This window comes from Scyliorhinus torazame, chromosome 4, assembly GCF_047496885.1.
Source record: "Scyliorhinus torazame isolate Kashiwa2021f chromosome 4, sScyTor2.1, whole genome shotgun sequence".
NCBI lineage: Eukaryota > Metazoa > Chordata > Chondrichthyes > Carcharhiniformes > Scyliorhinidae > Scyliorhinus > Scyliorhinus torazame.
Genome location: NC_092710.1, coordinates 215,098,541 through 215,110,723, shown reverse-complemented (window position 1 = coordinate 215,110,723; position 12,183 = coordinate 215,098,541). Strand labels below are relative to the sequence as shown.

At 45.4% G+C, this 12,183-nt stretch overlaps 1 protein-coding gene across 4 annotated transcripts in view; it reads left to right on the top strand.

Moving 5' to 3' along the window:
- The first annotated feature begins 6,386 nt into the window (after window positions 1-6,386).
- The window catches only part of tpd52l1 (tpd52 like 1), a 69,005-nt gene continuing 63,208 nt past the window's right edge, over window positions 6,387-12,183 (top strand). For 3 of the 4 annotated variants that reach the window (XM_072499270.1, XM_072499271.1, XM_072499269.1), the window contains exon 1: window positions 6,387-6,572. In XM_072499270.1, the coding sequence (XP_072355371.1) occupies window positions 6,554-6,572 (19 nt within the window). In that variant the 5' untranslated portion in view covers window positions 6,387-6,553. The remainder of the gene's footprint in view (window positions 6,573-12,183) is intronic. The other variant, XM_072499272.1, reaches the window with a different exon arrangement.

Sequence of the window (12,183 nt, the reverse complement as noted above, 5' to 3'; positions counted from 1 at the left end):
TTACCCAGAGAGTAGTGGGGGCATGGAATGCACTGCCTGTGGAAGTAGTTGAGTCGGAAACATTAGGGTCCTTCAAGCAGCTATTGGATAGGTACATGGATGACGGTAAAATGATATAGTGTAGATTTATTTGTTCTTAAGGGCAGCACGGTAGCATTGTGGATAGCACAATTGCTTCACAGCTCCATGGTCCCAGGTTCGATTCCGGCTTGGGTCATTGTCTGTGCGGAGTCTGCACGTCCTCCCCGTGTCTGCGTGGGTTTCCTCCGGGTGCTCCGGTTTCCTCCCACAGTCCAAAGATGTGCGGGTTAGGTGAATTGGCCAATGATAAATTGCCCTTAATGTCCAAATTGCCCTTGGTGTTGGGTGGAGGTGTTGAGGTTGGGTATGGTGCTCTTTCCAAGAGTCGGTGCAGACTCAAAGGGCCGAATGGCCTCCTTCTGCACTGTAAATTCAATGATAATCTATGATTAATCTAGGACAAAGGTTCGGCACAACATCATGGGCCGAAGGGCCTGTTCTGTGCTGTATTTTCTATGTTCTATGTTCTAAACCGTAACAAATAATGTTGCTTTATTTTGCTCCCTTAAGTCCTAGTGATACAGATTTGAGTATATTTGGTGAATAAATGATTTAGCCATTCATTACCAGACCTGACTGGACCACATAAATGCCTATCTGGCCTTCCCCTCCTTTAACAATTAAAATTAACTCAGTCAAATTCTGTATATCCCATTGGGGATGGGGCTGGGGAGTGGGCCTGAGTGGGGTGCATTTTCAGAGGGTCATTTCAGACTTGGTGGGCCGAATGGCAAATATTCAGCCTGGATCCCAGTTGCCAGTGGCGTACCACAGGGATCAGTTCTGGGTCCTCTGCTGTTTGTGATTTTCATTAATGACTTGGATGAGGGAGTTGAAGGGTGGGTCAGTAAATTTGCAGACGATACTAAGATTGGTGGAGTTGTGGATAGTGAGGAGGGCTGTTGTCGGCTGCAAAGAGACATAAATAGGATGCAGAGCTGGGCTGAGAAGTGGCAGATGAGTTTAACCCTGAAAAGTGTGAGGTTGTCCATTTTGGAAGGACAAATATGAATGCGGAATATAGGGTTAACGGTAGAGTTCTTGGCAATGTGGAGGAACAGAGATATCTTGGGGTCTATGTTCATACATCTTTGAAAGTTGCCACTCAAGTGGATAGAGCTGTGAAGAAGGCCTATGATGTGCTAGCGTTCATTAACAGAGGGATTGAATTTAAGAGCCGAGAGGTGATGATGCAGCTGTACAAAACTTTGGTAAGGCCACATTTGGAGTACTGTGTACAGTTCTGGTTGCCTTATTTTAGGAAGGATGTGGAAGCTTTGGAAAAGGTGCAAAGGAGATTTACCAGGATGTTGCCTGGAATGGAGAGTAGGTCTTACGAGGAAAGGTTGAGGGTGCTAGGCCTTTTCTCATTAGAACGGAGAAGGATGAGGGGTGACTTAATAGAGGTTTATAAGATGATCAGGGGAATAGATAGAGTAGACAGTCAGAGACTTTTTCCCCGGGTGGAACAAACCATTACTAAGGGACATAAATTTAAGGTGAATGGTGGAAGATATAGGGGGGACGTCAGAGGTAGGTTCTTTACCCAGAGAGTAGTGGGGGCATGGAATGCACTGCCTGTGGAAGTAGTTGAGTCGGAAACATTAGGGTCCTTCAAGCAGCTATTGGATAGGTACATGGATTACGGCAGAATGCTATAGTGTAGATTAGTTTGTTCTTAAGGGCAGCACGGTAGCATTGTGGATAGCACAATTGCTTCACAGCTCCAGGGTCCCAGGTTCGATTCTGGCTTGGGTCATTGTCTATGCGGAGTCTGCACATCCTCCCCGTGTGTGTGTGGGTTTCCTCCGGGTGCTCCGGTTTCCTCCCACAGTACAAAGATGTGCAGGTTAGGTGGATTGGCCATGATAAATTGCCCTTAGTGTCCAAAATTGCCCGTAGTGTTGGGTGGGGTTACTGGGTTATGGGGATAGGGTGGAGGTGTTGACCTTGGGTAGGGTGCTCTTCCCAAGAGCCGGTGCAGACTCGATGGGCCGAATGGCCTCCTTCTGCACTGTAAATTCTATGATAATCTATGATTAATCCAGGACAAAGATTCAGCACAACATCGTGGGCCAAAGGGCCTGTTCTGTGCTGTATTTTTCTATGTTCTATGGTTTTCTATGAATGGCCTCCTTTGCACTGTAGGGATTCTATAATTCTATGAACATTGTAGTTAGTTACACAGCACGGTACTTGAGATCCATTCAACTGTGAAGGGAAATGAAAGTAAACAATCCAGACAGCTAGCTGTGCGCAAGCTGTCAATCATAGCCTACTACAAGCAATTCACTGATGTGAATGAAAGCCTTGCAGAAGGGGCTGGTTTAGCACAGTGGGCTAAACAGCTGGCTTGTAATGCAGAACAATGCCAGCAGCGCGGGTTCAATTCCCGTACTGGCCTTCCCGAACACGTGCCAGAATGTGGCGACTAGGGGCTTTTCACAGTAACTTTATTGAAGCATACTTGTGATTAAAAAAATGATGATTATTATTATTATTTTCAAAGATCTGAGGGGGTTTAAACCCTAGAGATGTGGTTTTTGCTTTCTAGCAATTTATAGCTGCTGCTTCCTCTGCTTGAGCCAGCAGGTGTATTGCACAGATGAGTTATAAAGCAGTGATTTTTTTTCACTGACTCTGTCTGGACTGCTCTCTGGCTTCCAGGTAGGGGTGTCTGGTGGGGATTGTTATGAAGGAGTCTCTTGTGGGGTCTCTGGTGGAGGGGCTCTCTTATGGGGGCTCTGGTGGGGGCTCTCTATTGGAGGAATCACTGGTGGGGTCTCTCTTTTGGGTGGATCTGGTGACAGTCTCTCTTCTGGGGGTCTCTGGCTGGGGGGATCCGATGGGGGGGTTATGGTGGGTGATGAGGTGGGCAGGATTTGCATTGTGGGGAGGAGGGGGCCCCCAATGGACTTTGGGAGAACCCACCTTGAAGCCCTAGTCCCGTGACCCATTTCGAAGTCCACTGCAGCAGGGCCATGCTGGGAAATACCTGCACCAATCCACGGCCATAGGGCCGGGGAATCACGAAAGTGTGGAGAATCCGATGCCCAACCCGTTAAAAGGGTGCAAATTGGTCCATTTGACTTATTTGCGTCCTCCCGCTGGTGTGAGGTGTGAACTTCGATGCCGCCGCCAGTGGGGATAGGAGCATCGGAAATGGATCAGCGTTGATTCCATATTTTCCCTGATGTTGGATTCTCTGCCACATTGGGAACTCCATTACCGCCGCTGGTGGTGGAGAATCCAGACTATTATCTCAGCATCTACCCTGTCAACCCCCTTAAAAATTCTGTTTCAATTCAGGCACTTCTCATTCTTCTAAACCCCAGGGAATATAGGCCTAGTCTACACAATGTCTCCATGTAGGACAAGTGAGTCATGTCAGGAACTTTCTAGTGAACCTCTGTTGCACTCCGCTTGGACAAATACCTTAGGTACCTTAAAAATCCTTAGGTAAGGAATTTTAAATTGAAAAAATAATCAAATTGTTAAAATGTATTTTTACTATAAAGGTGATACAGTGAAACATTTTAATGCTAGAAAATGTTATCAAAATCAATATGTAAAATAAGAAAATTGCTTCCCAAACGTTAATCTTCCAATAGTAAAAGTGTCAACAAAACAGATAAACATTCACTGCTACATTCATTGCTACAATCCAATGGGAATCCTTTTTGCAAACGTGGCAATTATACTTTATTACTGCACTCTACTGAGATCATTCTGTACTGTACACTGAAAACACCTAAAGCACCAAAATAAATGTTCACTGAACATGGGTCCATTCTGCATTGGCTGTGGAATATTGGCTATTAATTATTTGAAGAAAGGAATGTTTTGTGATGATTCCCTCTTACTTCAGAAAATACTTATAGTTTCAGTAAATGTTTGGCATTAAGATGAGATTTAAATTATTCATCTTCTCCATTTTTTATTTTATTGGTATCTGCCAAACACACAAACCCTTCGGCAAAGGCTTATCTAGGTATTGCTGTGTCCATTCTTTCAAGCACTCTTATAATTATGATAAATTTTCAAGTAAACAGAAAGGTAAATAACTCAGTATCATTTTAAAATAATTATTTACATCGCCATAATTAGAGCTGAATAATGAACAAGCATCTAGAACTGAAACGTCCATTTTAAAATTCGGTTAAATGCCCTTCAGAAAACATCCCAAGCTCCTGTTGGATTTGGTAAACTCTGTTGTGGTAGGATCTGGCACATAAAAGGTTAACATGAGACTAATGAGTACAGTACCACCCATATCGAGGGAGCGCATGAGCAGAGGTACCTGGGGGTACATGTGCACAAATCATTGAAGTTGGAAGGGCAGATTGTGAAAGAAGTGCAGAAAGAGGCAGAAGAATTCCAGGTATAAGGAACTTCAGTTCAGGGCAGCACAGTGGTTAGCACTGCTGTTTCACGGCGCCATAGACCCGAGTTCGATTCCCAGCTTGGGTCACTGTGCGGAGTCTGCAAATTCCCCCGTGTCTGCATGGGTTTCCTCCGACTGCTCCGGTTTCCCCCCACAAGTCCTCAAAGACGTGCTTGTTAGGTGAATTGGACATTCTGAATTCTCCCTCAGTGTACCCAAACAGGCGCCGGAGTGTGGCGACTAGGGGCTTTTCTCAGTAGCTTCATTGCGTGTTAATATAAGCCTACTTGCGACACTAATAAAGATTATTATTATTGGGGTGGGACAATTATTTGAAAAGAAACAATTTGCAGGGGGGGGGGTGGCTGCGGAAAGAAAGACAGTGGAGCGGGGAAGGATGTGGAACTTGCTGAATTGATGCTGCAGAGAGCTGGCATGGACGCAATGGATTAAATGGTGTTCATAAAATCATGCTGTACCCATTCTATCATTCTATATAACTTTTGGAAGCAGACTAATGTTTTTGCTTGCTTACATACCCTAATTGAGAATCATTTTTTATTTAAACGGTTAAGAAATACACTTAAAAGAAAAAGAGGTTGAATTAGATTAGGTATCATTTAAAAAGTATACAAGAATCTAGAATTGTCTTAAAGTTTCAAGGGATATACAACCAGGCTCTATGACTCCAGGCTTTCACTAACTACAAAAGTTTGCTTCAGAATTAATTTGAACTCAATCTGTCCTTGGAAAGTAATTCCTCCTTCATGTGTTTCCCTTCTGCAGCATTTATTTTCATCACCCGCTGTATTTTTGTTATCTTAAACTGCCTTGAAATTAAATGGAATTAAATAAACTTTTTAAAATGACCATTCGTCAAATTGATTGAAAGATTTTCATTCAGCCAAAGGTGTAAAGGGTTATGGAAGGAAGGTTGGCAGATGGAGTTGAGAACAGATCAGTCATGATCCAATTGAATGGCAGAACAGATTCAAGAGTACGAATCGAAAACAGAAAATACTGGACTATCTCAGCAGGTCTGACAGCATCTGCGGAGACAGGGGAACTAACGTTTTGAAACTAGATGACTCTTTGTCAAAGCTGGAGAGAACTGGAAATAGGTTCAGATTTATACTGGGGGAGGGCGGAGTGATGGGGCTGGACAGAGGGCCAGCGAGAGGTGGAGATAGACAAGGATGTGGAGGACAGAAGATAAAGTGAAGTGGCACATCAAAAGATTAAAACGTGCGAATAGCAGAACAAAGATGAGCAGAACAAACAGTACAAATGGTCTATTCCTTGTTCCTAGATTCCCATCTCAATTAGGACCCATGTCAAGAATTGCAGTTACCTGCACCAACCGCCCAGTGGCGTCGCTGCTATGTCCATTCAGAGTGGTAGTCCTCCAACCGGCAGCGGCGCTGCTATGTCTATTCAGAGTGGTAGTCCTCCAACCGGCAGCGGCGCTGCTGCTGGGTCCATTCAGCGTGCTAGTCCTCCACCCGGCAGCGGCGCTGCTGGGTCCATTCAGAGAGCTAGTCCCCCAACCGGCAGCGGCGCTGCTGCTGGGTCCATTCAGCGTGCTAGTCCTCCAACCGGCAGCAGCGCTGCTGGGTCCATTCAGAGAGCTAGTCCTCCACCCGGCAGCGGCGCTGCTGGGTCCATTCAGAGAGCTAGTCCCCCAACCGGCAGCGGCGCTGCTGCTGGGTCCATTCAGAGAGCTAGTCCTCCACCCGGCAGCGGCGCTGCTGGGTCCATTCAGAGAGCTAGTCCTCCACCCGGCAGCGGCGCTGCTATGTCTATTCAGAGTGGTAGTCCTCCAACCGGCAGCGGCGCTGCTGCTGGGTCCATTCAGCGTGCTAGTCCTCCACCCGGCAGCGGCGCTGCTGGGTCCATTCAGAGAGCTAGTCCTCCACCCGGCAGCGGCGCTGCTGTGGCAACGCAGAGTGCCGGTCTCCCAACCGGTGCTGAGAATGTGAGTCCTCCGACGCTGAAGCGTTGCTGGAGCGGAGCGCAGTCTGTTGTGAAGAAGTCTGTCTGGTCGAAGCGGGGAAGTAGGGTCCGTTCCTCTAACAGGGAGGGAGACTGATGGAGCCCGTTGAGCATGGTAAGGGTGCGTGGTGAACGAGCGGGTGTATGTGTGTCGAGGCCGAATCCCCTCTCAATGAGCCCCAGAAGTTTGCAGGGACGAGGAGAGAAGAACGAGGTTAAAAGCCTCAAACTGACATGACCGTGAAATAATCCGTTAAATTCTCCAATTGGTTATTTTTAAATCTTCCCAAAGCCTATTGTTGCAGTGGAAATGTTTTCTGGACAGGGTTTCCAGCTGAGCTGGTTGTGCCACCTCAGCATTAACTCGGGTTGTTCAGCAGCTAAAGGTGATGGCTGAGTTTGCTTGTGCATCTCAAAACACCATTAATCTGGAGTCACTACTCAATTTAAGATTGATAAGTTTTCAATTTGGAGTTGGTTGCATTCATTGCACAGACTTGTACCCCATGGTAGATCGCCGCCAATATTAAACTAAACTGGGTCTTGCTGTTGTACTAGGGCTGTGTGTTGCCTTGGAGTTACAGTTCGCTTGTGTGTCTGTTTTCCCTCCCCACGCTAAGTATTAACGGCTTGGACACCGATGAGTACTGAATCGACTGCTTTAAAACCATGAGGGATGGTTGGAAGAATGGGAAATGTAGCACCAGACGTCAGCACCTAATTCAAGGTTACCTTCTTCCTCCACTCCAGAGGCACTTGCGGGGCGGGGCGGGGGAATACCTGAACTTGGTGTTTTCAAAAGAAGGAACTTGTATTTGGAAAGTGTCTGAAGCTAGTCACTTACTTCGCTTCAAGGAAAAATATTATAAATGTGCCCTATACAAGTCATGGCTTTCTCACGACTTCTCTTTAATTTCTTATGACTTATTTAAGTAAGATATCTAGGAACGTATATTTCCAATGACACTGTGCCAACAATACATTCTGTTCTTGAGATGAGGGGGGTGGTTAGTGTTTGGCAACAGAACAGTTTTTTCAACTTTACATCCCAATATTAAAACTGGACATCTCCTGAAGTGTTTGGGAATCGGTGTGGTTCAGATCAGAAGAGGTAGAACGTTTTTGTCTGCCTCAGCCTTGTGCCTTAACTCCAACCTCAAAAGAAATGTCAGCAATATCGCAATCAGCTGCCATTATCCAAGCATGACTGTAAATTGCTTATGTAAATATCGTGTAATTGTTTACATAAATCTAGCAGGAGACTTGGGTGGAAAAATAAAGAGTCTTTTGGTTTAAACTCAAGTCTGGCTCCTGGTTGTCTGCCAGTACATTTAAAACATGTGTAATTACTGGTCTAAATATGGTAATCACAAGAAAGGACTGATTCTTGTATTTTCTTGAGTGTGTCAAGTGCACTTCTAAAATTTTAAAAACAGATTTTTTTTTCTGTTTTAATGTTTAAATTAATTTCTGTTACTCGTTATTTATGTTTCAGTTACAGTGCAATAAACAATAAATGTATTCTTTCCTGTATTACGTTCAAAATCAAATGGGGACATCTTCTAAAAGTTCACAAGAAGTTTCTGCTAAAGTATGTTTCTTTGTTCAGTGGATTATTTAGCCTCACAATTTTGCTGATATGCATGTGTTCAGCTGCTGCGTTTTTAATTTTGAAATTCTATTCAAAGAATTTAAAGCGAAGGAGGAGGCTATTTGACCCATCATGTCTATTGGCTCTCGATAAGAGCAACTCGCCCCATTTTATTTCCCCCATAGCCCTGCAATTCTTTTCTGTTCAGATAATTATCTTAATTCCCTTTTGAAATTCCCATTTGAATCTGCCTCCAACACACTCTCAGGTAATGCACACACAAGCTTTTCATCATACCATTGCTTCTTTGGTCAGTCATCTTAAACCTGTGCCCTCTGATTCTCAATTCTTTCCTCCAGTGGGAACAATTTCAACCAAATCTACTCTGTATGGACCCCACATGTTTTTGGATAGCGCTATCAAATCTCTCAACCTTCTCTTCAAGGAAAATGCTTCTCCAATCTATCTACGTGACTGAAGTTCCTCAGCCCTGGAACCATTCTTGTGAATCTTTTCTGAATCCTCTCTTAATTCTTTCAAATCCTTCCTAAAGTGTGGGACCCAGAACTGGACACAGAACTCCAGTTGAGGCTGAACCAGTATTTTGTGCAGGTTTATTGTACCTTCACTGCTTTTCAACTCTATATCCTGTTTATAAAGCATGGGATTCCATATGCGTTATTAACTGCTGTCTCAACCTGCCCTGCCACCTTCAATGATGTGCACATAAAGCTCCTTTCGCTCCTCCACCCCTATTAGGATGGAACCCTTTAAAGTACCCAATTATTTACCTTTTGTCCAATTAAGGGGCAATTTAGCATGGCCAATCCACTTAACCTGCGCGTCTTTGGGTTGTGGGTATTCAGGGGTGAAACCCACGCAGACACGGGGAGAATGTGCAAACTCCACATAGACGTCTGCCTATTTCACTAACCTGGTCTATGTCCTCTTGAAGCATATCAATATCCTCCTCACAGTTCACAATCCTTCCAAATTATTTGTTGTCTGCAAATTTTGAAATTGTTTTAAATATATAGCAGAAAAAGGACAGGCCCGAACACAACTCTGAGGAGGCCCACTATGTACCTTCTTCCAAACTGAAAATAACCGGTCACCACTAGTATCGGGTTCCTGTCACTGAGACAATCTTGTATATATGCTTAGACTGTTCCTTTTATTCCATGTGCTCTAACTTTGCTCACAAGCCGATTATATGACACTCGATTAAATGCTTTTTGGAAGTCCATGTACACCATATCAATTACGTTACCCTCATCAAAAAAACTCCAGCAAGTTAGCTTAACACATGTGTCATGGTGACTGCTAATTTTATCCCAGGTGATCATTTTTAAAAACATTCCCCGACACCAAGGTTAAAATATTTGGCCTGCAGTTACTGGGCTTATGCTTATACCCGTTTATTGTACCAGGGTGTAATATTTACAGTTCTCCAGTCTTCTAGATGTTCCTCTGGTAAGGAGGGATGGAAGATTGTAGTCAGTGCCTCTGCAATGTCCGCCCTTACTTCTCTCCGTATTCTTGGATGCGTTTCATCTGATGCTGGTTGAAGGGGGGGTTACAGCGATGATACCTCTTAAAACTGAATCATTAGCATGCCACTAGAGTAGTTTTACATAAGTTATTTTATTAAGGATTGAGATGAATTATAGGACTGAGTAATCATTATTAACTATTAAACATGTATTTTTAGGACATAGCAGTAATAAGTAATCAAATGGGATTTAGGATGGCTAACTTGACCAAAAGGACATTACTTCTGACATCGTGGCCAGGATTCTCCCGCAATTGGCGGGACGGCCCGACGCTGGCGCCAAGAGCGGCGCGAACCACTCTGGCGTTGGGCCGCCCGGAAGTTGCGGAATCCTCTGCACTTCTGCAGGCTAGGCTGGCGCCGGCGGGGTTGGCGGCGTGTCAACTGGTGACGATGGGCCGGCGCGAGTTTGCGCATGCGCAGAACTGCCGGCGTGTTTCCTGCGCATGCGCAGGGGGTTTCTTCTCCGCGCCGGCCATGGCGGAGCCTTACAGAGGCCGACGCGGAGGGAAAGAGTGCCCCCACGGCACAGGCCCACCTGCAGATCGGTGGGCCCCGATTGCGGGCCAGGCCACCGTGGGGGGGAGCCCCGGTGCCGGATCCTCCCGAGGACTCCGCTAGCCACCCTCCAAACCATGTCCATTTCACGCCGGCAGGACTGGCTGAAAACGGGCGGCCGTTCGGGGCCCGGAGAATTGCCGGGAGGGGGGGTGCTGCCAACGGCCCCCGACCGGCGTGATCCCCGCCCCCGAACGAAAACCGGCGCCGGAGAGGCAGTGCGGGATTCATGCCCCCCCCCCCCCCCCCGGCGATTCTCCGTCCAGGCGGGGGGTCGGAGAATCCCTCCCAATTGTCTTTGTGAAACAATTCAGGGTGCTGGTTCTGTTCTGCTTCTCACAAACAATCAGCAAGCTGCTGGGATTGCACACAGCGGTCAGGATGAGGATCAATAATGCGTTACTTGCAATTCTATTGGGTGAAGTTTAAACACTGCTTGCGATTCTATTGGATAAGTTTTAAAGTAGCAGCTTCAGGGATTGGATCGCGTCCAACTGGGGCGAGCTATTGATTTTTGAACCTTGTATAAGGACTGTGTTCTGGTCTTTGTTCGGCAGAACAGGTCTTGGCCGATATCCAATCTGTTCTCTGTGTATATGCAACAAGCTTGATTAAGTAAGCCATCTATGTCCAGGTTGTCATGTTTGTTCCTCTCTGTACTGAGCTGAGCCACAGGGAATAACCCCATGTGGACACTGACTCAATACACAGGTCTTGAAACCGCCCCTGCATCACTGGTGTCTTATCAACTTTTAGTGCAGCCATCCTATCTAATACCTCTTTTGTCCATCCATTGTTTCAAGCACCTCATCTTTCTCAATGACTTGGGCAGCATCTTCATGGTAAAGCCAGATGCAAAGCATTATTTAGCACTTAATCCATGTCCCCTCCCTCCATGCGTAAATCCCCTTTGTGGCCCCACCCCTCCTTTTACAGCCCTCTTACTATTTATATGCCAATGGAATAGTTTTAAGTTCTCGTCTCTGTCAGCTACCAGTCTCTTCTCATACTCTTTGTTTCTTACATTTCTTATGTTTAGTCATAAATAATTAAAAATATCTGCATGATCGAATGGCTTGCAGGTTGTTAACTTCAATTTGTTTTGACTTCAGTGCTGAAGCAAGGAAATTATTAGAATATTACTACATACCAATACATTGTATTTACAGCCTAACAGGGCCATGCTTTTATGTTCCTCATGAACGTCCTTCCACCTTTCTTCATCTGACCCCATCCTTCCTGTATTTATTTAGCTTCCCCTTAAATGCTCCTAAGTTCGCTGTCTCCTTATGATTCCATGTTGAAATAGCTACTGGTAATTTTTTATTTGTGGCTTCTGGTTATTCTTGTAAAGTGTTGGATACTGCTCAGTAGGTTTTTATGAAGTATTTGTAGTCTTAATAGGTTAACTGTATGTATTTATTAGCTACAAGAACAATGTACGTATATATAGCAAAGGGTACAAGTTAGGAGCGATCTCCATGCTTGCTTCTACACAGCTTTGTTCAACATTATACTGATCCCTGGATGCAGGTCACATGTTGTCTTGCTTCACTTTGTGGGACTGCTGTACTTAGCTCCACGTTAACCCTATGTGAGCCCACCTCCTCCTCATCGGTTTTATATCCTTCTAGTGTTTGAATTACCTCTTAATTCACCATGGCCAGGGTAGTATCTTCTTTGACAAAGACATATGTAAAGTATTCATTTAATCATAGAATAGAATTTACAGTGCAGAAGGAGGCCATTCGGCCCATCGAGTCTGCACCGGCTCTTGGAAAGAGCACCCTACCCAAGGTCCACACCTCCACCCTATCCCCATAACCCAGTAACCCCACCCAACACTAAGGGCAATTTTGGACACGAAGGGCAATTTAGAATGGCCAATCCACCTAACCTGCACATCTTTGGACTGTGGGAGGAAACCGGAGCACCCGGAGGAAACCCACGCACACACGGGGAGGATGTGCAGACTCCGCACAGGCAGTGACCCAAGCCGGAATCGAACCTGGGACCCTGGAGCTG